General features: G+C 40.5%; 2 protein-coding genes across 5 annotated transcripts in view; one reads left to right on the top strand and one right to left on the bottom strand.

Annotated features, from left to right (window-relative positions):
- The window catches only part of gtf3c1 (general transcription factor IIIC subunit 1), a 101,680-nt gene that overhangs the window by 13,240 nt on the left and 66,971 nt on the right, over window positions 1-21,469 (bottom strand). For 3 of the 4 annotated variants that reach the window (XM_081360146.1, XM_081360147.1, XM_081360148.1), the window contains 5 exons: window positions 20,849-21,129; window positions 20,161-20,758; window positions 20,048-20,081; window positions 19,770-19,959; window positions 18,509-18,836 (listed from right to left, as the gene is read on the bottom strand). In XM_081360146.1, the coding sequence (XP_081216272.1) occupies window positions 18,606-18,836; window positions 19,770-19,959; window positions 20,048-20,081; window positions 20,161-20,758; window positions 20,849-21,129 (1,334 nt within the window). In that variant the 3' untranslated portion in view covers window positions 18,509-18,605. Of the gene's footprint in view, window positions 1-18,508; window positions 18,837-19,769; window positions 19,960-20,047; window positions 20,082-20,160; window positions 20,759-20,848; window positions 21,130-21,469 lie in introns of those variants that run through there. The other variant, XR_014029754.1, reaches the window with a different exon arrangement.
- Window positions 2,451-12,737, top strand: LOC308687568 (cytochrome P450 3A30-like). Its single transcript, XM_081360183.1, has 14 exons — window positions 2,451-2,528; window positions 2,645-2,740; window positions 3,476-3,569; window positions 3,795-3,847; window positions 4,130-4,229; window positions 9,138-9,251; window positions 9,534-9,622; window positions 9,850-9,998; window positions 10,381-10,511; window positions 10,583-10,664; window positions 10,748-10,908; window positions 10,984-11,210; window positions 12,001-12,163; window positions 12,247-12,737. Exons 2-14 carry the CDS (start codon window positions 2,670-2,672, stop codon window positions 12,349-12,351), a joined length of 1,539 nt encoding a protein of 512 aa, XP_081216309.1. The 5' UTR covers window positions 2,451-2,528; window positions 2,645-2,669; the 3' UTR covers window positions 12,352-12,737.

The following is a 21,469-nucleotide window of genomic DNA, read 5'->3' as shown; positions in this document are numbered from 1 at the left end:
CACAAAAAAAAAAAAAAAACTAAAACTGTTTTTTAAACCTAAAAGCGACAAAAAACGACAATCTCACGAATAACGAGAAAATGAGAAAAAATATATATATCTCACAGCTAATGTGAGTGATTCCTTCAGAGTGAACGCGGGTGAATCTGACTGCAGTAGATGTGAAAGATATGAATAAAAATGATGTTATTTCAGCCAGCGCACATACCTGTATTTACATCCTGTTTTTGGTCGAAGTCCATAGTAGTCGATTGTCGAGTTCACGCGCGTGATCATAGGTACTAAACCAATGCGCGTGAACTCGACAATCGAGTACAGGTATGTACAGGTATGAGCGCTGGCTGAATTAACATAATTTTTATTCATATCTTTCACATCTACTGCAGTCAGATTGACCCGCGTTCACTCCGAAGGAATCACTCACATTTTCTGTGCACTTGTAATGACACATCAAGGATGTTAAGAGGCTAAAAGCAGGTTTAGTACTTGCCCCATTGAAGTCAACAGGGTGCAGATTTTAAAAAGAGGATAACACGATGTAGGCAACACCGATTTTTGTCGTTGTTCTCTGTATTGACAGCACTCCAAATGTACAAAAAAATGAGCTCAATGTTAAAATTGACTGGAGTTCTCCTTTAAGTTTGCGCACATGTTGCTATGACAGCAAATCCAGGATGAGCGTTGAAGAACCAAACAATCCAAGATCATGCCAAATCGCCAACAATCAAATCCAGCTAACTGAGTTAGCGACGTACGAAGAACGGGCCCCAGGTAACAAGTACACAGTACTTTGTTGAGTTGATATTTAAGAGTGGTGTTTTTTCCCCTGGTAGTTTCTCTGTAATTGCATACTAATCACCTTCAGTAATTACACACTAAAATACTATAATTTACCATATGCTTACCACTGGTTAATACTTAGTAATTACTTTCTAGTTTCTCTGCATTTACATACTTGTTACCTGTGGTAATTACCAATAACCAACTATAACTTACCATATATTTACCCGGTAAATACCTAGTAATTAGTTTGTAGTTTCTCTGCATTTACATACTTGTTACCTGTGGTAATTACCAATATCCAACTATAACTTACCATATATTTACCAGGTAAATACCTAGTAATTAGTTTGTAGTTTCTCTGCATTTACATACTTGTTACCTGTGGTAATTACCAATAACCAACTATAACTTACCATATATTTACCCGGTAAATACCTAGTAATTAGTTTGTAGTTTCTCTGCATTTACATACTTGTTACCTGTGGTAATTACCAATAACCAACTATAATTTACCATATATTTACCCGGTAAATACCTAGTAATTAGGGGACTGTAAAAGGAAGGGTTACCATATTTTTTTGGTAGTACCAGTTTGTAACAATTATTAGTTAACACCAAGTTGTCCACACTTCGGAAGAAATAATAATTTGTCGTTACACTGCATTAGCACCTGCACTAAGCCATCTGGCTGATATCTCTAAGTAAGCTCTAACTTTAATAATGTTCGACCAAGGGAAAAAAGGCTTCTGGGGGGTGTTTGGCTCGAGGTCATGGTGCAAAGGACCCTAGGCTGATTTTACTCCGAACCATCCCTTTAAGGCAACAAGGTTAGACTACTTTAAGCTAAACCAACAAATATTTTTTAAAGTGTGATTGTGTTTTTAATAATTTCTGTGCATGATGTTAATCTAATGCCATATGCCATATGTATAATAATATAAAAATAAAATTTTCAAATGAAAATAAACATTTTCTAAAGTGTCTTCACGTTATGTTTTTGCTGGAGGAAATCAATAGTGTGATGATGGGTGAACACAGCGAATACTTTACTCTGGGTGGGAAACTCTCGTATCGCTCCTGCATCACATTATGTAAACGGCATTTATGACAAACTGTAATATCATGACAGATGATATCATCGATAAACACACACCTTGTCCCTCTGCTTCTGACGCTGCACCCTGAAGAATATGCTGAATAATGCTGACTAATTTTCATATTTTCATACAACTTAAGATATAAAAGTGCCGGTGCCACTTCAAACACTGAAAGAGATGAAATAAGCAGCACATCCACTTCTGGAGATTCACACTGACATAACAGACTTGTTATCATGATCTAGAACCAAACAGAAGAATCATCAGATACTCAACTTCAGCTCTGTCAATATAGAAAATACTATTGATCAGATTGTGCTCGGTTTGCTATAGTTTCATTTAACTATCTGAAACTAAAGAGAAAAGAGTCAGTACATTAAGACTACAGACGAGACACATCTGAGAGGCATTTGCTCTCCACTCAATCTCAGTGCCGCCCAAAGCAAACCATTATTTAAGGAGATCATGTGATTTCTCTTTCCTCTGGGATTTATGACTTCATCTCTGAGAAGCGTTCAACAAACAGAGCCTGTGATATCCGAGGCAAAGAGACAAAACAATAGGAGAAACAGAAAACAAACACAAGTGTGTGTAACTGGAGCAGAACATGTGATTATTGTGGTAGTTTGATGAATAGTCTGGTCAGAGGTGAGCAGTGTGTTTGTCAGTGTGTGCAGAGGTTCTTCCTGTTTGCGTGTTCTGTATTGGTTAATGTGTAATCCGAGATCAGAATAAAGCTCCGGCTCCTCGCCGTGTGTTTCTAGTCTGAGCGTCTCGGGATCAGGAACCATGAGCTACGGTCTGTTCTTCTCCGCTGAAACATGGGCTCTGCTCATGCTGTTTGTGGCGCTTCTGGTTATGTGAGTGATTCATGACTCTACTTGTCTAAAATCTTTAAATCTTTAGTTCTAAAATCTCAATAAAAATGAGTCATTTAGTCTCATAGAATCTTACTAAAAACAAGTAAGTCATTTGACTCATATGTAGAGATGCAGGGCTGATAATTACAGTCACTGTATCAGCTGATATTCTAACAGTTAAACAGTTTGTTGCATTATTTTCCTGTTATCTCTGTAAAGCTGCTTTGAAACATTCTGTATTGTAAAAAGCGCTGTATAAATAAAGGTGACTTGACTTTAACCAGTTCAAAAATCTAATGCTGTATGTGTCGTAAGATCTGTCTAAAATCACAGCTAACAGCGAACGTTCTGTCAAGGTTCTCTCAAAGTTATGAACAAACGTTCTTCTAGTGTCATTAATCAAAGTTATCTGGACTCAAACTATTTATGTTCTCAAGATATGTTCTCAAATCATTAGCACAAAAACATTACATCATTCATACATTTTTTTTCATCTAACTTTTTAAAAAAAATGTAACTACTTGTTTCAGAACATTCAGAGAACATTCAAAAGTAATATTCCCATAATGTTTGTGGAAGGATCAAATGCAATGTTCCCTTAATGTTCACATAACCAAGAAAAAAAGAAAAAAAAAGATTTTTTTTTTAACGTAATAAGAACATTAGCAAAATGTTCTCAGAACATATTTTTGTCAGCTGGAATTGTGATTTAAATGGTTTTGATGTCACTTCCAGATATGGATACTGGCCTCACAGTCAGTTCAAGAAGATGGGAATACCGGGTCCCAAACCCATTCCGTTCTTAGGAACGATGCTGAGATATAGAGAGGTGAGTTTATTATAAAGCAAATACAGCATGAGTCTGATATTGTGTTTAACTGACCTTTGGTCACATCTGGATCTCGATGATCTACTGGTTCTCCGTCAGTCCATCGCAGGTTCTTTAATGATCCATGCGAATATAACGTGAACCTGTCTGTGTCAAACAGTGTGTTTATCTTTTGACTCTTCTGAACGTGTCTGAATGTGAACTCGTCTGTCACTGTGCTTTCAGGGGTTTCATAATTTCGATCTTGAGTGTTTCAAGAAGTATGGACGAGTCTGGGGGTGAGTGTGAGACTAACGGATGACACTTCGCTGATCAATCTCAATGAATCATCTGAAAGAATAATTTCAGAACACCTGAAACAGAAATGACTCAGTTTAAGATGAAATTACAAACATGTTTGAAGGTTCAACATCATGAGATCAGTAAGATCTGTAATGAAGAGCCAAGGAAGACGGTCATTATGAGACCATGATAATGACAGTGAATTAATCGTACAGTTATAATGAACTGAATGATTCTTCTGAAAGTATGTTTTTCTGAATTATTTGTGTGTCTCACAGTATCTACGATGCGAGGCAGCCCGTTCTGTGCATCATGGATCCATCCATCATCAAAACCATCCTGATTAAAGAATGTTACTCTCTCTTCACCAACAGAAGGGTAAAATTACCATCATCATTATCATCATTCTGAAATAGTGTTGTAATACTACAGAACCCTTGAAGGACACGGTGATGATAAAAAAGAGTGATGGGAGGAAAAATTATATTTCAGTGTAGGGTTGGACCCCGATAGACGATACCATCATCAATCGCGATGGCTGACAGACATTTGTGAGATATCACAAAAGATTTGTGAGCAAACACAAAGTTTCTCTGGGAACGCAAAAGATTTGCAAAAGAACGCAAAGTTTCTCTTGGGAACGCAAAAGATTTGTGAGGGAGCGCAAAGTTTCACTTGGAAACGCAAAAAATTTGTGCGAGAACGCAAAGTTTCTTTGGGAACACAAAAGATTTGTGAGGGAACGCAAAAGATTTGTGAGAGAACGCAAACGATTTGCAAAAGAACGCAAAGTTTCTCTTGGGAACGCAAAAGAATTGTGAGAGAACGCAAAGTTTTTTGGGAATGCAAAATATTTGTGAGGGAACGCAAAGTTTCACTTGGAAACGCAAAAGATTTGTGAGAGAACGCAAAGTTTCTTTGGGAATGCAAAATATTTTTGATGGAACGCAAAGTTTCACTTGGAAACGCAAAAGATTTGTGAGGGAACGCAAAGTTTCTTTGGGAATGCAAACGATTTGCAAAAGAACGCAAAGTTTCTCTTGGGAACGCAAAAGATTTGTGAGGAAGCGCAAAGTTTCACTTGGAAACGCAAAATATTTGTGAGGGAGCGCAAAGTTTCACTTGGAAACGCAAAATATTTGTGAGAGAACGCAAAGTTTCTTTGGGAACGCAAAATATTTGTGAGGGAACGCAAAGTTTCACTTGGAAACGCAAAATATTTGTGAGGGAGCGCAAAGTTTCACTTGGAAACGCAAAATATTTGTGAGAGAACGCAAAGTTTCTTTGGGAACGCAAAATATTTGTGAGGGAACGCAAAGTTTCACTTGGAAACGCAAAATATTTGTGAGGGAGCGCAAAGTTTCACTTGGAAACGCAAAATATTTGTGAGAGAACGCAAAGTTTCTTTGGGAACGCAAAAGATTTGTGAGGGAACGCAAAAGATTTGTGAGAGAACGCAAACGATTTGCAAAAGAACGCAAAGTTTCTCTTGGGAACGCAAAAGAATTGTGAGAGAACGCAAAGTTTTTTGGGAATGCAAAATATTTGTGAGGGAACGCAAAGTTTCAAATGGAAACGCAAAAGATTTGTGAGGGAACGCAAAGTTTCTTTGGGAATGCAAAATATTTGTGATTGAACGCAAAGTTTATCTGGGAACGCAAAAGATTTGTGAGAGAACGCAAAGTTTCTGTGGGAACGCAAACGATTTGCAAAAGAACGCAAAGTTTCACTTGGGAACGCAAAAGATTTGTGAGAGAACGCAAACGATTTGCAAAAGAACGCAAAGTTTCACTTGGAAGCGCAAAAGATTTGTGAGAGAACGCAAAGTTTCTTTAGGAACAAAAAAATTTGTGAGGGAACGCAAAGTTTCTTTGGGAATGCAAAATATTTGTGATGGAATGCAAAGTTTATCTGGGAACGCAAAAGATTTGTGAGAGAACGCAAAGTTTCTGTGGGAACGCAAACGATTTGCAAAAGAACGCAAAGTTTCACTTGGGAACGCAAAACATTTGTGAGAGAACGCAAACGATTTGCAAAAGAACGCAAAGTTTCTCTTAGGAACGCAAAAGAATTGTGAGAGAACGCAAAGTTTCTTTGGGAATGCAAAATATTTGTGAGAGAACGCAAAATTTATCTGGGAACACAAAAGATTTGTGAGAGAACGCAAAGTTTCTTTGGGAACGCAAAATATTTGTGAGGGAACGCAAAGTTTCACCTGGAAACGCAAAATATTTGTGAGAGAACGCAAAGTTTCTTTGTGAACGCAAAAGATTTTTGAGGGAACGCAAAAGATTTTTGAGGGAACGCAAAAGATTTGTGAGAGAACGCAAACGATTTGCAAAAGAACGCAAAGTTTCTCTTGGGAACGCAAAAGAATTGTGAGAGAATGCAAAGGTTTCTGGGAATGCAAAATATTTGTGAGGGAACGCAAAGTTTCTTTGGGAATGCAAAATATTTGTGATGGAACGCAAAGTTTATCTGGGAACGCAAACGATTTGTGAGAGAACGCAAAGTTTCTGTGGGAACGCAAACGATTTGCAAAAGAACGCAAAGTTTCTCTTGGGAATGCAAAAGATTTGTGAGAGAACGCAAACGATTTGCAAAAGAACGGAAAGTTTCACTTGGAAACGCAAAATATTTGTGAGAGAACGCAAATTTTCTTTTGGGAACGCAAAAGATTTGTGAGAGAACGCAAACGATTTGCAAAAGAACACAAAGTTTCTCTTGGGAACGCAAAAGAATTGTGAGAGAATGCAAAGTTTCTTTGGGAATGCAAAATATTTGTGATGGAACGCAAAGTTTATCTGGGAACGCAAAAGATTTGTGAGAGAACGCAAAGTTTCTATGGGAACGCAAACGATTTGCAAAAGAACGCAAAGTTTCTCTTGGGAACGCAAAAGATTTGTGAGAGAACGCAAACGATTTGCAAAAGAACGCAAAGTTTCACTTGGAAACGCAAAATATTTGTGAGAGAACGCAAAGTTTCTTTGGGAATGCAAAAGATTTGTGAGAGAACGTAAAGTTTCACTTGGAAACGCAAAAGATTTGTGAGAGAACGCAAAGTTTCTTTGGGAACGCAAACGATTTGCAAAAGAACTCAAAGTTTCTCTTGGGAACGCAAAAGATTTGTGAGAGAACGCAAACGATTTGCAAAAGAACGCAAAGTTTCTCTTGGGAATGCAAAAGAATTGTGAGAGAAAGCAAAGTTTCTTTGAGAATGCAAAATATTTGTGAGGGAACGCAAAGTTTCACTTGGAAACGCAAAAGATTTGTGAGAGAACGCAAAGTTTCTTTGGGAACGCAAACAATTTGCAACAGAACGCAAAGTTTCTCTTGGGAACGCAAAAGATTTGTGAGAGAACGCAAAGTTTCTTTGGGAATGCAAAATATTTGTGAGGGAACGCAAAGTTTCACTTGGAAACGCAAAAGATTTGTGAGAGAACGCAAAGTTTCTTTGGGAACGCAAACGATTTGCAACAGAACGCAAAGTTTCTCTTGGGAACGCAAAAGATTTGTGAGAGAACACAAACGATTTGCAAAAGAACGCAAAGTTTCTCTTGGGAGCGCAAAAGAATTGTGAGAGAACGCAAAGTTTCTTTGGGAATGCAAAATATTTGTGAGAGAACGCAAAGTTTCTCTTGGGAACGCAAAAGATTTGTGAGAGAACGCAAACGATTTGCAAAAGAACGCAAAGTTTCTCTTGGGAGCGCAAAAGAATTGTGAGAGAACGCAAAGTTTCTTTGGGAATGCAAAATATTTGAGAGGGAACGCAAAGTTTCTTTGGGAACGCAAAAGATTTGTGAGGGAACGCAAAGTTTCATTTGGAAACGCAAAAGATTTGTGAGAGAACGCAAAGTTTCTTTGGGAACGCAAACGATTTGCAAAAGAACGCAAAGTTTCTCTTGGGAACGCAAAAGATTTGTGAGAGAACGCAAACGATTTGCAAAAGAACGCAAAGTTTCTCTTGGGAACGCAAAAGAATTGTGAGAGAACGCAAAGTTTCTTTGGGAATGCAAAATATTTGTGAGGGAACGCAAAGTTTCTCTTGGAAACGCAAAAGATTTGTGAGAGAACGCAAAGTTTCTTTGGGAACGCAAACGATTTGCAAAAGAACGCAAAGTTTCTCTTGGGAACGCAAAAGATTTGTGAGAGAACGCAAAGTTTCTCTTGGGAATGCAAAAGATTTGTGAGAGAATGCAAAGTTTCTCTTGGGAACGCAAAAGAATTGTGAAAGAACGCAAAGTTTCTTTGGGAATGCAAAATATTTGTGAGGGAACGCAAAGTTTCACTTGGAAACGCAAAAGATTTGTGAGAGAACGCAAAGTTTCTTTGGGAACGCAAACGATTTGCAAAAGAACGCAAAGTTTCTCTTGGGAACGCAAAAGATTTTTAAGAGAACGCAAAGTTTCTTTGGGAACGCAAAAGATTTGTGAGAGAACGTAAAGTTTCTTTGGGAACGCAAATGATTTGCAAAAGAACGCAAAGTTTCTCTTGGGAACGCAAAAGATTTGTGAGAGAACGCAAAGTTTCTTTGGGAACGCAAAAGATTTGTGAGAGAACGCAAAGTTTCTTTGGGAACGCAAACGATTTGCAAAAGAACGCAAAGTTTCTTTGGGAATGCAAACGATTTGCAAAAGAACGTAAAGTTTCTTTGGGAACGCAAACGATTTGCAAAAGAACGCAAAGTTTCTCTTGGGAACGCAAAAGATTTGTAAGAGAATGCAAAGTTTCTTTGGGAACGCAAACGATTTGCAAAAGAACGCAAAGTTTCTTTGGGAACGCAAACGATTTGCAAAAGAACGCAAAGTTTCTTTGAGAACGCAAAAGATTTGTGAGAGAACTCAAAGTTTCTTTGGGAACGCAAAAGATTTGTGAGAGAACGCAAAGTTTCTTTGGGAACGCAAACGATTTGCAAAAGAACACAAAGTTTCTCTTGGGAACGCAAAAGATTTGTGAGAGAACGCAAAGTTTCTTTAGGAACGCAAAATATTTGTGAGGGAACGCAAAGTTTCACTTGGAAACGCAAAAGATTTGTGAGAGAACGCAGAGTTTCTCAGGGAACTCAAAAGATTTGAAAGAAAACGCAAAGTTTCTCTTGGGATTGCAAAAGGTTTGTGAGGGAACGCAAAGTTTCTTTGGGAATACAAAAGATTTGCAAGAGAATGCAGATTCATAGAAAAATCGTTTTTACTCCCAATCTTTTATCTGAAGGTAAAATATAAAGGTATTGTGCTTGTGTTATCATTTTATCTTCACTGCATCCACATTTGTCCTCTGATCTGACAGAACTTCCGTCTGAACGGGCCACTGTACGACGCCGTGTCCACCGCTGAAGACGATGACTGGAGAAGAATACGCAGTATCCTCTCGCCCTCCTTCACCAGCGGGAGGTTAAAGGAGGTCCGTGAGTCTTTATCTGGATCATCCTCACGCTAACAAGTGTTACAGCAGTATTTATTACATCGCTTATCTGAAGCGTTACGTGAAGGCAGTACTATTGCGCTACAATAAAAACAAACAAGAATCCAGTTTGAGATGAATGACTAATTTGAACTGAACTAAAGAATCATTCATGCTGAGGAGGATGTGTGTGTGCTTGATTCTCTTCATAATAAATATCAAACATTACCTGTGTGTGATGAAGATGTTATGATGATGATGTACTTCTGCTTCTCACTCTAGATGTTTGGCATCATGAAGACACACTCTCAAATTCTAGTTGAGAATCTGGGGAAATCAGCAACAAGAGGAGAAAACGTGGATATTAAAGAGTGAGACATAATGCATAATATCACAAACGCTTCTCGTTATCTGAAGAGATAAGAACGAAGCCGCAATAATATCACTATAATTAACAGAGCAAAGGTGTTCAATTTCCTCATCAATCACCTTTAAAAACCTCCCGAACAGAGGAAACATTCACTACATATACAGTATATAGGCTGTATATTTGTCAGATGAGAATAATAATGGCTTTCTCTTGACTGCATGTGTTCAGGTTCTTCGGTGCGTACAGTATGGATGTGGTGACCAGCACATCGTTCAGTGTGGACATCGACTCCCTCAACAACCCTAAAGATCCATTTGTGACCAACATAAAGAAAATGCTGGAGTTTGACTTCCTGAACCCTATGTTCCTGATTTGTGGTAAATAACTCAACTAGGCCTGTCAGATAAGCATATCATATCTAATATCTTTTCTTGGTTATGCAAATGTTAAAGGAACATTCCATTTTCTCATTTTACAAACATTATGGGAAGGTAATTTTTGAATGTTCTGAAACAAGTAGAAACATTTAAAAAACGTTAGACAAACGTCCAACAAAAATGTTTCAGGAAAAAACACTCCATGACCGATGTATAAATAATGTTTTTGAGAACATTATTAAAGACCAGAAAACTTTGAACGAATATTTCATTAATTTTTATGGAAGAACATTTGTTCATAACTTTGAGAGAATCTTGCCAGAACATTAGCCAAAGTCCTGAGAATGTTCCCTGTTAAGAGATTTTACAATTTCTTCTGTAGCTTTGTTTCCTTTCATCATTCCCGTCCTGGAAAAAATGGATTTAGCATTTTTCCCAACATCTGTGACCGATTTCTTCTACGCTGCCTTACAGAAGATCAAGTCTGAAAGAGTGGCCAATGACCACAAGAAGGTACAACACATCCTCAACATGAACAACTATATAGTCATGATGTTTTAATCCACTCTTCTGAATTCCTGCAGAAGAGAGTTGACTTCCTGCAGCTGATGGTCGATTCTCAGACGGCAGGGAAAACTCAGCATGGCGAGGAACACACAGAGAAAGGTGAAGCATCTCAGATGGTTAACCATAAGAAAGATCTTTCTTCCATATGTGAAGACACATACCTTAAACCGTGTCCTGTGCAGGTCTGAGCGACCACGAGATCTTATCGCAGGCCATGATCTTCATCTTCGCCGGTTACGAGACTAGCAGCAGCACTCTGTCGTTCTTATTCTACAATCTCGCAACCAACCCAGAGGCCATGAAGAAACTGCAGGAGGAGATCGACGAGACCTTCCCAAATAAGGTAGTACTCCATTGAAACACTCGTTGGGATTGGTGTGATGAGTTTGAGACTTTAACCATTGATTGTGTGTTGAAGGCCCCGGTGGACTACGAAGCTGTCTTGAACATGGACTATCTGGACGCCGCGCTGAACGAGTCCCTCCGGCTGTTCCCTGTCGGAGCTCGACTCGATCGGGTCTGCAAGAAAACGGTGGAAATCAACGGCGTCATTATCCCTAAAGATATGGTCGTCATGATCCCGACCTTCGCTCTTCACAGAGACCCGGATTACTGGAGCGACCCCGAGAGCTTCAAACCAGAGAGGTCAGGACGGGTTTCTCCTGTTTCTCATCATGCAGTCAAGCTCCACCAGCCACAATAGAGCACAACAGTCGGGTCTGGAATTGAAAATCCCATTCATTTTCTCCATAGGGGAATTGATTTTTAATGATAACTTATAAAACGTTAAAGACAGACCTTACTCTGAGCTACAAGGTTGTTCATCAATGGTCTCTGCTTTTATTAAAGTCATCATTCCACATTATTTTAAATTACTTTTTCAAATAATTGTTTATAAATTGTTTAAGGGAATCCTGATGAGAAACTACATTACCCATAAAACCCAAATAAATCTCCACCAATCAGGGAATCAAAACAATAAAACTGCACTTAGAGACTCTTTTAACTCTTTTAACATCCAGTTTTATTAACTTTTAAAAGTTCTTAAAGAAGTAGTTACATTTAAAATACGTTAGACAAACATCCAACTAAAATATTTCAGGAAAACTGCTTCATGAACAATGTATAAATAATGTTTTTGTACTAACATTTTGAGAACGTTATTAAAGACCAGATAACTTTGAATGAACGTTCCATTAATGTTACTGGAAGAACATTTGTTCATAACTTTGAGAGAACATTCTCTGTTAGTTGGTTGGCTTGGTTCATGGATTATAACTCTCTAGAATATCACTATTGAAAAAATACTTCCAGAACCAAGGCCACTGAACAAGTAAGCGGCACTGTTGCACTAGGAACCCAAGGTTGGTTCTTTAGAGTAATTGTCTGTATAAATACTTCAACCCAACGTGACTCTTTCCTGCCTTATTAACAGGTTCACTAAAGGAAACAAGGAAACCATTGACCCCTACATGTACATGCCCTTCGGCCTCGGTCCCAGGAACTGCATCGGGATGCGATTTGCTCAGGTGGCCATGAAGCTGGCGATCGTGGAGATCCTGCAGAGGTTTGACGTCTCAGTGTGTGCGGAGACACAGGTGAGCAGACGGGTTGGTCTCTAGTAACAGGAGGACGTTCGTTCATTCGTTCGCTCACACTGACCTTCTCTTGCTCTTCACAGGTTCCTCTAGAGCTCGGCTTAAGCGCTCTACTGGCTCCCAAAGACCCCATCAAGCTCAAACTCGAGCCTCGGACAGCTTCAGACGTTTGTAACAACAACAAATAGTAATGCAGCCCATCCGCTGCACACTTCTCTTTAAGTCCGAGGAGAAGGTTTGATGGGTCTTTTAAAATTAAAGAATATACGTAGTCTCTAGTCTTCAGTGAAGAGGAGGATTCGACTCTGAGGTTCTCAGGGCCTTTCGGACTCGGACTGAGAGGTTTAGCAACTTTACTTCAGTAGTGAATGTCAGACCGATCCTGTTGTTCCCTGAGACTCGTGTTTAAGGGTTTTACTTTGATGATTGAGAAAACGCAATAAATTAGATTAACCTGTTAAGAAATTATATTGAAATGATAAAGTTTATCAAAGAAATAAAGTCTGCAGAAATGTATCTGATGTGTGCATGTCATGTCTATTAAAAACACTTTAGATGATTTTTTGCCTCTCCCAAATCTTCAGTTGTATTATTGGTCAGCCCTCCTATTCTCACCCTTACCACTGAGTCTAGACTCTCACAAGTTGCACCCTATGGTATGGAACTCACAAATTCACAATTATTTCGGATGGCAGAGGGGTTCAATCTGCACCCCAGTTGCCAGAAATCATAGATTCACTCAGCATTTAAATGACCTGTCATTCTTGCTATGGCAAGAAAAATGTCTCATAACATTTGAAGATCTGTTTACTGATGGTTGCTTCTAGTGTTTTGTGCAATTAGAATCTCAATTTAAAATACATACAGCCCATTTTTTTTATTTATTGCTTTTAGATATCTACAGGTACGTGATTTCAAACGCAAGAATTTGATCTCTTTTACTTCCCTTCCCTATCCAAACCCTATTGATCAACTTTTTCCTGAAGACCCGGAGCAAAGAGGCACCATCTAAAATGCCAACTTCAGCTTATATCTAAAACTTACATCATTATTTTCACTTCTTTTAATGCACAAAGAGATTCCTAGCAACTTAATATCCGCCTTTCGGACAAGGAATGGGATGAGGCTCTCGCGCCTTTTTACGGGTGTGGTGAGTTGGATCAGTCATCAAACACGGTGAGTAATGTCTTCTCAGAAATCTTCTCTGAAAAGAAGATTTCAGAAATACACACATGCATCCAAACTTTAATCGAGGATTGTAAGAGTGCAAGGGCTTTAGAGACTGCTTTGGATTTGACTAGCTTAGTGAACTCTGTACATTGTTCGGTTCCAGCTGAAGTAGAGCCCGTGCAGCAGGGCAACTGGGTGACGGTGAGACGCTGTAGTCGCGGGACAAAACACCGCTCTTCCGTTCCGATTACAATTGTGCCCTAGTAATTGGTGATTCAATCACACAGAACGTGAAAATAGAGACACCAGCCACCATAGTCACATGTTTGCCGGGAGCCAGAGCGCCTGACATCAAAGCAAATTTAAAAGTGCTGGCTAATGCTAATCGTAAATTCTCTAAGATTATTATTCACGTCGGCACTAATGATGTTCGACTCCGCCAGTCGGAGATCACCAAAATTAACATTAAAGAGGTGTGTGAACTTGCAAGTACGATGTCAAGGACTGTAATTTGCTCTGGCCCCCTTCCTGTTCGCAAGAGTGATGAGATAGTAGATTGTCCTCACTAAATGGCTGGCTGTCTAAGTGGTGTCCGCAAAATAATATATAATTCATAGACAATTGGAAAAGTTTTTGGGGAAAACCTGACCTGTTGAAAAGAGATGGTATTCATCCCTCCTGGGATGGTGCTGCTCTTCTCTCTAGTAATATGGCACATAGTCTTAGAGCTCAAACATGACAATCTGGGGCTCAGGTCAGGAAGCAGACAGACTGGCTAAACCGACCGTCTGCTAGCGGCCTCGCGTCACCAAGGTCAGATAAATCCTATCACATAGAGCCTCTTTCACCTAGCTATCATCATATAGAGACTGTGTCTGTTCCCCGAATTAGGAAATACACAAAACTCTCGAACCCTTTTAATAGTAAAAATTTAATTGATGTTTAACAAATAAAAAAACAGATAAACAAATGATAAAGCTCAGGTATATTCAATCCCTTTCTTCAAAAGCACTTATTGTTAATGTGTTTGGTGAAAATCCTGTTTTCAGTCGTTATTTAAAACACACAAAGTGTTTTTTAAGTGTTAAAAAATCGAAGGTAATCAAAAACGCGACACTGCAGAGCTTCCATACCGCTTTGATTAATCTTGATTTTATGAATCTGGCGCGGTTTCGTACTGCAGCGTTTCACACAGTGGTGCTCAATAGACCAAAGTCAGGATTTTTGCTAAATAATGAATTAGATTTGACAGAATTCTAACACATGTCCTTAGGAGGAGTCATTTGGGATCATTTTGTGACACTTTTATATCTTTATGGTCATATGAGATCAACAAATAAGCATCTTCCCAAATAATAAAAAATGGGTTAACAAGGATATGAAAGTGTGCCTGGTCAGAAGAAGGCCTTTCTGGAAGGAGATAAACTCAGGGTGAGGGAACTGGAGAAGGAGCTTAGGAGGAAGGCCAAGCTGGCTAAGATTGATTATAAGAACAAGGTGGAGCAAAAGTTAACTTCTGGGAATGCAAGGGAAGCATGGCAAGTCTTAAACATTATGATGGGTAGAACACTCAAGCCTGCAGGGGTTGCCTGCCCAGAACCAACTCTTGCAGAGAAATTGAACATCATCTACACCCGTTTCAATGGGGGCAGTACAACAGCCACCTGGGCCCCCCCAACCCCCAGCTCCAACCCCTCTTTATTGACGAGCAGCTGGTGACCTCTACACTGCGCAGAGTCAACTCAAGGCTTCTGGCCCTGACAGGCTTAGAGGCAGGGTGCTGAAAGAATGCTCCACTCAGCTAAGTGGCGTTCTCACCAGGCTGTTCCAACATCTCCTGGGGCCTCATTTATAACCGTTGCGTACGCACAAAACAGGCTCTAAAAGAGGCGTACGCCACTTCTGACGCATGAGTTGTGATTTATAAAAACAAACTTGACAGGAAAATGTGCGCACCTGCACGCAAATTCTGACCCATTGGTAGTAACGTTTTGGAGACGGAGCAGTTTGGCGACACTGATGGTGAGCTGGAGATTAGTGTCTTTTTGGTCACTTTTAGACAGAAAATCTAAAGAAAATAATACATCTACAGAAAGAGAATACAAATATAATTTCACCTACCAAGCCTATTTCACTTGAAGCAAATATCCATCCCTTCTTAAATGTCCGTGCCAGCGAGCGCGTTGGCCGTTTAGTGAAACTGACGCAGTATAAATAAATAAAATAATGATTTATACTATGTTTTACTTCTGATATAAACATTTAGATTAAATATGTCATTCAAATAAATGGAGTTAAACACTTAAATATGAAATCATTTCTGAGAAGTTACAACATTTTTTATATTCAATCAATAGAAATATTTGTTGTGGATGCGATGTTTTTGAACACTTTTCCTGTGGCGTGCTGTGTTTGAATGTTTTAACCACAGAGATAATTGCTTATCATGATAATACCAGAATGTCTGAGAAAATTGTTTGTGCAAATAATGCACAAGGCCTATCTGTTTCCATTAAAAATATAAATGAATTAAAAATACAATTTGGCCAGTGGAAAAGATTGAGAAAAACTTTCTCTGAAATGTATTTTACACTATTTGATGTATGTATTCAAAAACAAGGCAAGGATAGACTACTAGATGATTTTTATTAATGTAATGTGACTCACTTTTAGTAAGGATCCTACACACAGTTTTATAAATGAGACCCCTGGACTCTGGCTGTGTCCCTGACCAGTGGAGGGATTCCATCATCATTCCAATCCCCAAAAAGGCACCTGCTAAGGATCTGAAAGACTACAGACCAGTGGCACTAACATCTGTGCTGTGCAAATGTATGGAGAGGGTGGTCTGTAATCTTCTATCAGGCATGGTGTCAGACAAGCTGGAAACATTCCAGTTTGCCTACAGTCACTAAAAACCTGCTTTTTGTTGCTGGACAGACCAAAACAGGTGTCTTTTAATGGGGTTAAATCAGCCAAGCTTATTTTAAATACTGGACTCCCCCAAGGCTGTGTTTTATCCCCAATCCTCTTCTCTGTGTACACCAACAACATCTTGTGTAACAGTGAAGGTATGGCACTTTATAAATATGCTGATGACATTGCTTTGGTTGCACACGTCTAACATTGATGCCCTAACTCGCTACCAGCAGGTAGTAAATAATCTGTCCCAAACTTTTGTTGAGAAACTCTCCTTGGAGCTCAACATTACAAAAACAAAGGAGCTATGCTGTGGGGGCAGAGACAAGGCATCACCTCTGTTCCAGCCACTTAGCATCCAGGGGCCGGTTTCACAAAGATAGACTTTGACTATGGCTTAGATATAGTAGATAGTCAGACTTCAGATAGACATCTAAATCAGACCGTTGCACAAAGCACTTAAGACTCTGACTATCTTAAGTAGGACTACACTGCAATGCATTCTGGGTAAAATAAGACACTTTTCAAAACAAAAAACATGGCGGGTCGAGTAAGCGCATTCAACCGCTCAGTGCAGTTTACCCCAGCGGAAAATATGTGTTTGTTGGAGGAGTAGGCTATAAATTACGGAGTATGTTTTTATGTTTCCACTGTTTGATCGCGCCCGTGCCATCTCTCTCTCTGACATAGCCTGCACACACACATTCCAGCATTGCAATCTTGACATCGCAGCCTGTTATTATGCAGCGTTCAAACCAAACGCGAATAGAGCGTCAAATTTGCGTCTATCGCGTCTAGTTCGACGCTTGAACATTTTGAATCCATTCGCGCGTCCAAGGCGAATAGGACGCGCGTATAAAGCGAGCGTTTGAAGCGAAATAGACGGTTGAACAGTCACGGTGTATTGCATTTCACGCATCGCCCGTGACGCTTGCGTATGAAAGAAAGCGCGTCGATCGTTGCTCGTGCCTCGCGTTGACTATGTAACGGCCCTAACAGTTACAAGGACATTTTACTTGGGAATGTAACGTTAGTAACAAGAAGAAATGTTTAAATTATGAGCCATTTTCACTTTTCTTTTGGCAGTTTGTAATGTAACTGATTGTTACTGCTGGTTGCCAAGGTAACAAAGAGTCTTAGACCTCAGTTAGCCTGGGGGTAAGGTGTCTAATTTTTTTGGTCTAAATTAAGTCAGTCTTTATTTTTGTGAAACAGTCTAACTTGCATTAGACTGTCTTTGAGCAAATTTTAGACTTGTCTAACACTATAGACCGGTCTAAAATAGCTTTGTGAAACCGGCCCCAGGGTCAGCCAGTGGAACAAGTGAAGGCTTTCAGGTACCTGGGCACAGAAATAGACTATTTTAGATTATAAATAGCTGCCTGAACACACTGTAAAAAAACGCGACAGCCCAGGCTCCACAAACGGCAAAAAAACCAAACTGGACTAACCGGCACCACGAAACACAACAAACCATAGCCAATAACCGACAAGAATGATTTGGGGGTGGGGTTTGGGGGGCTTAGTGCGTGGATGAGGAGGAGGGAGGGTCGAGCTAGTCTCCATTTTGTTTGACAATACTTCGAACGTCAACAAGAAGTGACGTCACCCAACACCACTTAGAGCACCTTTAACTTTGGTATACCGCTCCCTCATTGAATCAGTTCTCACTTTCAATATCTCTTCCTGGTACAACCAACTCAAACAAGACTCTCGCGTATTGTGAATCACGCTGCCAAAATAACTGGATTTACTTTTGTAAATCATTATCACAAAGTCAAAATTATGACAACGGCTTCACAGTTCAATTAGGATATTTGGGTATCTTTTATAAATGTGTCTTAGAAAAAAACATTACTGGTGTTCATCTTGAGACAAAACAATGGCACTGATTAAGATCTGCTCTCAGTTGAAACAGCTTGCTTAAAACAGTTCAAACAGGTCTAGCTTAGGCTTGGTCTGTCAAACCAGGGAACTGTCATAATTATGAAATGAAAAGTCAACATTATGACATAAAAAGTAGAAATCATAACTAAAAGTAGAAATCATGACTTTTAATCTCATTATTGATTTAGAAATGCAATTTTGACCTTTTCCTCATTACTATGACTTGATATCATAACTTGGCATGTCGAGCTCGACTTTTTATCATAAGTGAAAATTATGACTTAAAAATCATAACTATGATTGGATGGATTCAGATGATTCACTGCCATTCTATGGCACAGGACAAAAAGGTTGATGAAGAAAAGCCATGTGATGGAAAAAGCTCTTTATTTTGTGCAACAGAAGCAGGTCATATTAAAACACAAGTAACAAGCAAACAGGAACACTGACTGTCCGTCTGATGCACTCAGGCGCGGAGACACAGCTGAACCCATTTGTTCCAGTTGAGCTCGTGAGGAAAGACTCGCGCCAGCCTCAGTATACAGTCCACCGTGGGCTCGTAGAACGCCGTCCCAGCATCCCTCAGGCTGACCTCGGCCTGACCTTTGACCTGCGGCACCCCGGGCTTAGAGAAGAGCGACGGTTTGGGCGGCTGGACGGTGAAGCGCTTCCTCACGCAGCCGAGATCAATCAGCACCTGACAACACCAACACACGCCTATCAGAATCAACACAATATTATCAACAAATATTGGACTAAATCTATTTATCAACTTGTTTTCTTTGAGTTAGCACAGGTTTGTGTTTCTTTTTGTCACTGAATGATCGTAGGGCTTATTGATCTGAACTCAAGCAGGGGCGGAGCTTCCACTCCCCAAGTCTTCACCTTTTCTCTTGCCGCCTCCATCTCTACTGCAGACTGAGCTCGTGCGTCATCTTCGCGCCAGTTATTCAGCCAATAAAGTGTAGGCCTATGTTTTTCATAGAAAATTGTGTCTAGTACTATATAAATTACAAAGGTTTAATTGGCATCTTTATTTCAAACGACCCGACTGACCGCGACCCGAATATCATTAAAAATATTTTTGGATGACTCGTAACCGCGGGCACACGCTCATTTCGGATCAACCCGCGCATCACTGGTAGGAATGCACCAAAATGAAAATTCTGGGCCGAAACCGAAACTTCTGGAAACACTTGGCCGAAAACCAAGATTTTTTTTTATTTATCTCTTATTTATTTGTATAATTGTATAATTATTAAACTTTTTAATTAAATTTAACAATTTAATGAATCTGAATTAAAAATGAATAAATCAAGCCAATAAAATAAAAATAACCACACTATTATTTCAAGTAACACAAAAATTGGACGGAAAATAGGCCTTTATTAAAATATTAAATATCAATATTTGAATATCAATATATTATTCTTCATTCAGTTCTACGCAGCACAATCAGATTGAACAGATTTGTTTTTTGACCGATTATCAAAATAAAGTAAGGCATACTCTTTTTTCTCTTTCGGACAAAAAATGAAAACGCCATTTTCGGCCGATAATTTTCAGCAGCCAAATTCCGGTGCATGCCTCGTTTGTCATCCTCACGCGGTGTGGTTTGTGCGGGCTTCACCTGCAGCAGGTCCAGGATCACCACGGGCTGCAACACCTGACTGTAGTGCTGCAGCAGCACAGACTCGCGCAGCGCCGGGCTCGACATCACGTGCAGCAGCAGCGACTCCAGCATGCCTTTACACACCGGCCGGTTCAGCGAGCCGTCCACCACACGCCACGGCCGGCTGACGAACCGCACCGACTCCCAGCTGGCGGACAGAGGGAAGCAACAGGCATTACTGCAGTTACACTGATGACTGCACTAAACTACATCAGAGAGTCACGTGATTCACTCACTGCTCATCCGGATCAGCAGCTCCTTCAGCACCATCTGAAACCACAGTCAACACACTGATCAACACTCAAGCACATGACAACACATCAAAACTCTGAAGAGTCCAAACACACACCTCTGATCTGAGAGGGGGCGGAGTCTTTACTAAGCCCCACCCCTTTGACATCTGTCACACGAACATTCGCCTCCTCCACAGCATCCGTCTGCTCGGCATCAGTCTCCATAGTAACAGACTGATTTGGTGGTGTATCCGTGGAAACAGGATCCATGGCAACAGGCTGACTGACAGCTGTGCTTGTGGAGGCTCCTTCCATGGCAACAGTCTGATTGACATCTGTGCTCGTGGAGACAGAATCCATGGCAACAGGCTGATTGACAGCTGTGCTTGTGGAGACAGGATCCATGGCGACCGTCTGATTGACAGCTGTGCTCGTGGAGACAGGATCCATGGCAACAGGCTGATTGACAGCTGTGCTTGTGGAGGCTCCTTCCACGGCAACAGTTTCCTGGAAATCAGATTCCTTGGCCCGTCTCTTGGTAGGTGGGGGTGTGGCGTGGGCGGAGTCATGGGCAGGGCCTCTCTTCAGGAACGGCTGCTGAGTCTGCACACCATCACACACGCTCTTCAACAGCCAATGAGACGAAGCCTCTGCACACACCAGCCTCTGAGAGAGAGCGCCCACCTCCACCAGCTGCTCTCCATCCACCAGATCCTACACACACACTCAACTCAAGTGAACCTGCAGTGAACGCACTGAACTTCTTATGCATTATTTCTCTCTCTCTCTCTCTCTCTCTCTCACCTGTATGTACTGCTGGAGAGTTCGGCTCCGCCCATTCTCGGGTCGCTCCAGGTGTATGAAGCGCTCAAGGAGGTCCTGTCTGTCAATGCCAAACTCCGCCTCCTCCCCCACGGCGTCTCTGATCTCCGTCACCGCCTGCACATCCTGCTCTCCGTATCCCGACGCGCTCACACACCGGTCCAGGAAGGTGTGCGGATCGACGGCTGCCGAGCGATACACGCGCGTGAACCACAGCGGGAGAGGCGGAGGAGTGGACGGAGACAGAGCTGAGACACCGTCAGCTACAGGAGACACAGAGTGAGGAATGAGGAACGATAATGTTAGAATAATGGATAATGTATGTGTGTGAGTGTGTGTGCGAACCGTCTGCAGTAAAGAGTGTGTTGGGGTGTGTGCCCCATTTAGCCAAGGTTGCAAAGCCGACTCCATGTTCCCAATATGTGAGACCTATCAGATCAGACCAACAGAAACTACTGACTCTCTCTTTTCCAGCACTTTAGACACAGTTGCTCCATTGCGCTTAAAGAAGATTAAAGAAAATAGTCCAACGAGCAGAGAAAAAAAAAACTAGGGGATTTTCGCATTTCTTGGAAAGAAAGCATTATTGCATACAGAAGGACC

The sequence above is a fragment of the Scardinius erythrophthalmus genome (genome assembly GCF_964197995.2).
Source record: "Scardinius erythrophthalmus genome assembly, chromosome: 3".
Lineage (NCBI taxonomy): Eukaryota > Metazoa > Chordata > Actinopteri > Cypriniformes > Leuciscidae > Scardinius > Scardinius erythrophthalmus.
Note: the sequence above shows the minus strand (reverse complement) of the source record. Positions and strands in the feature narration are given on the sequence as shown.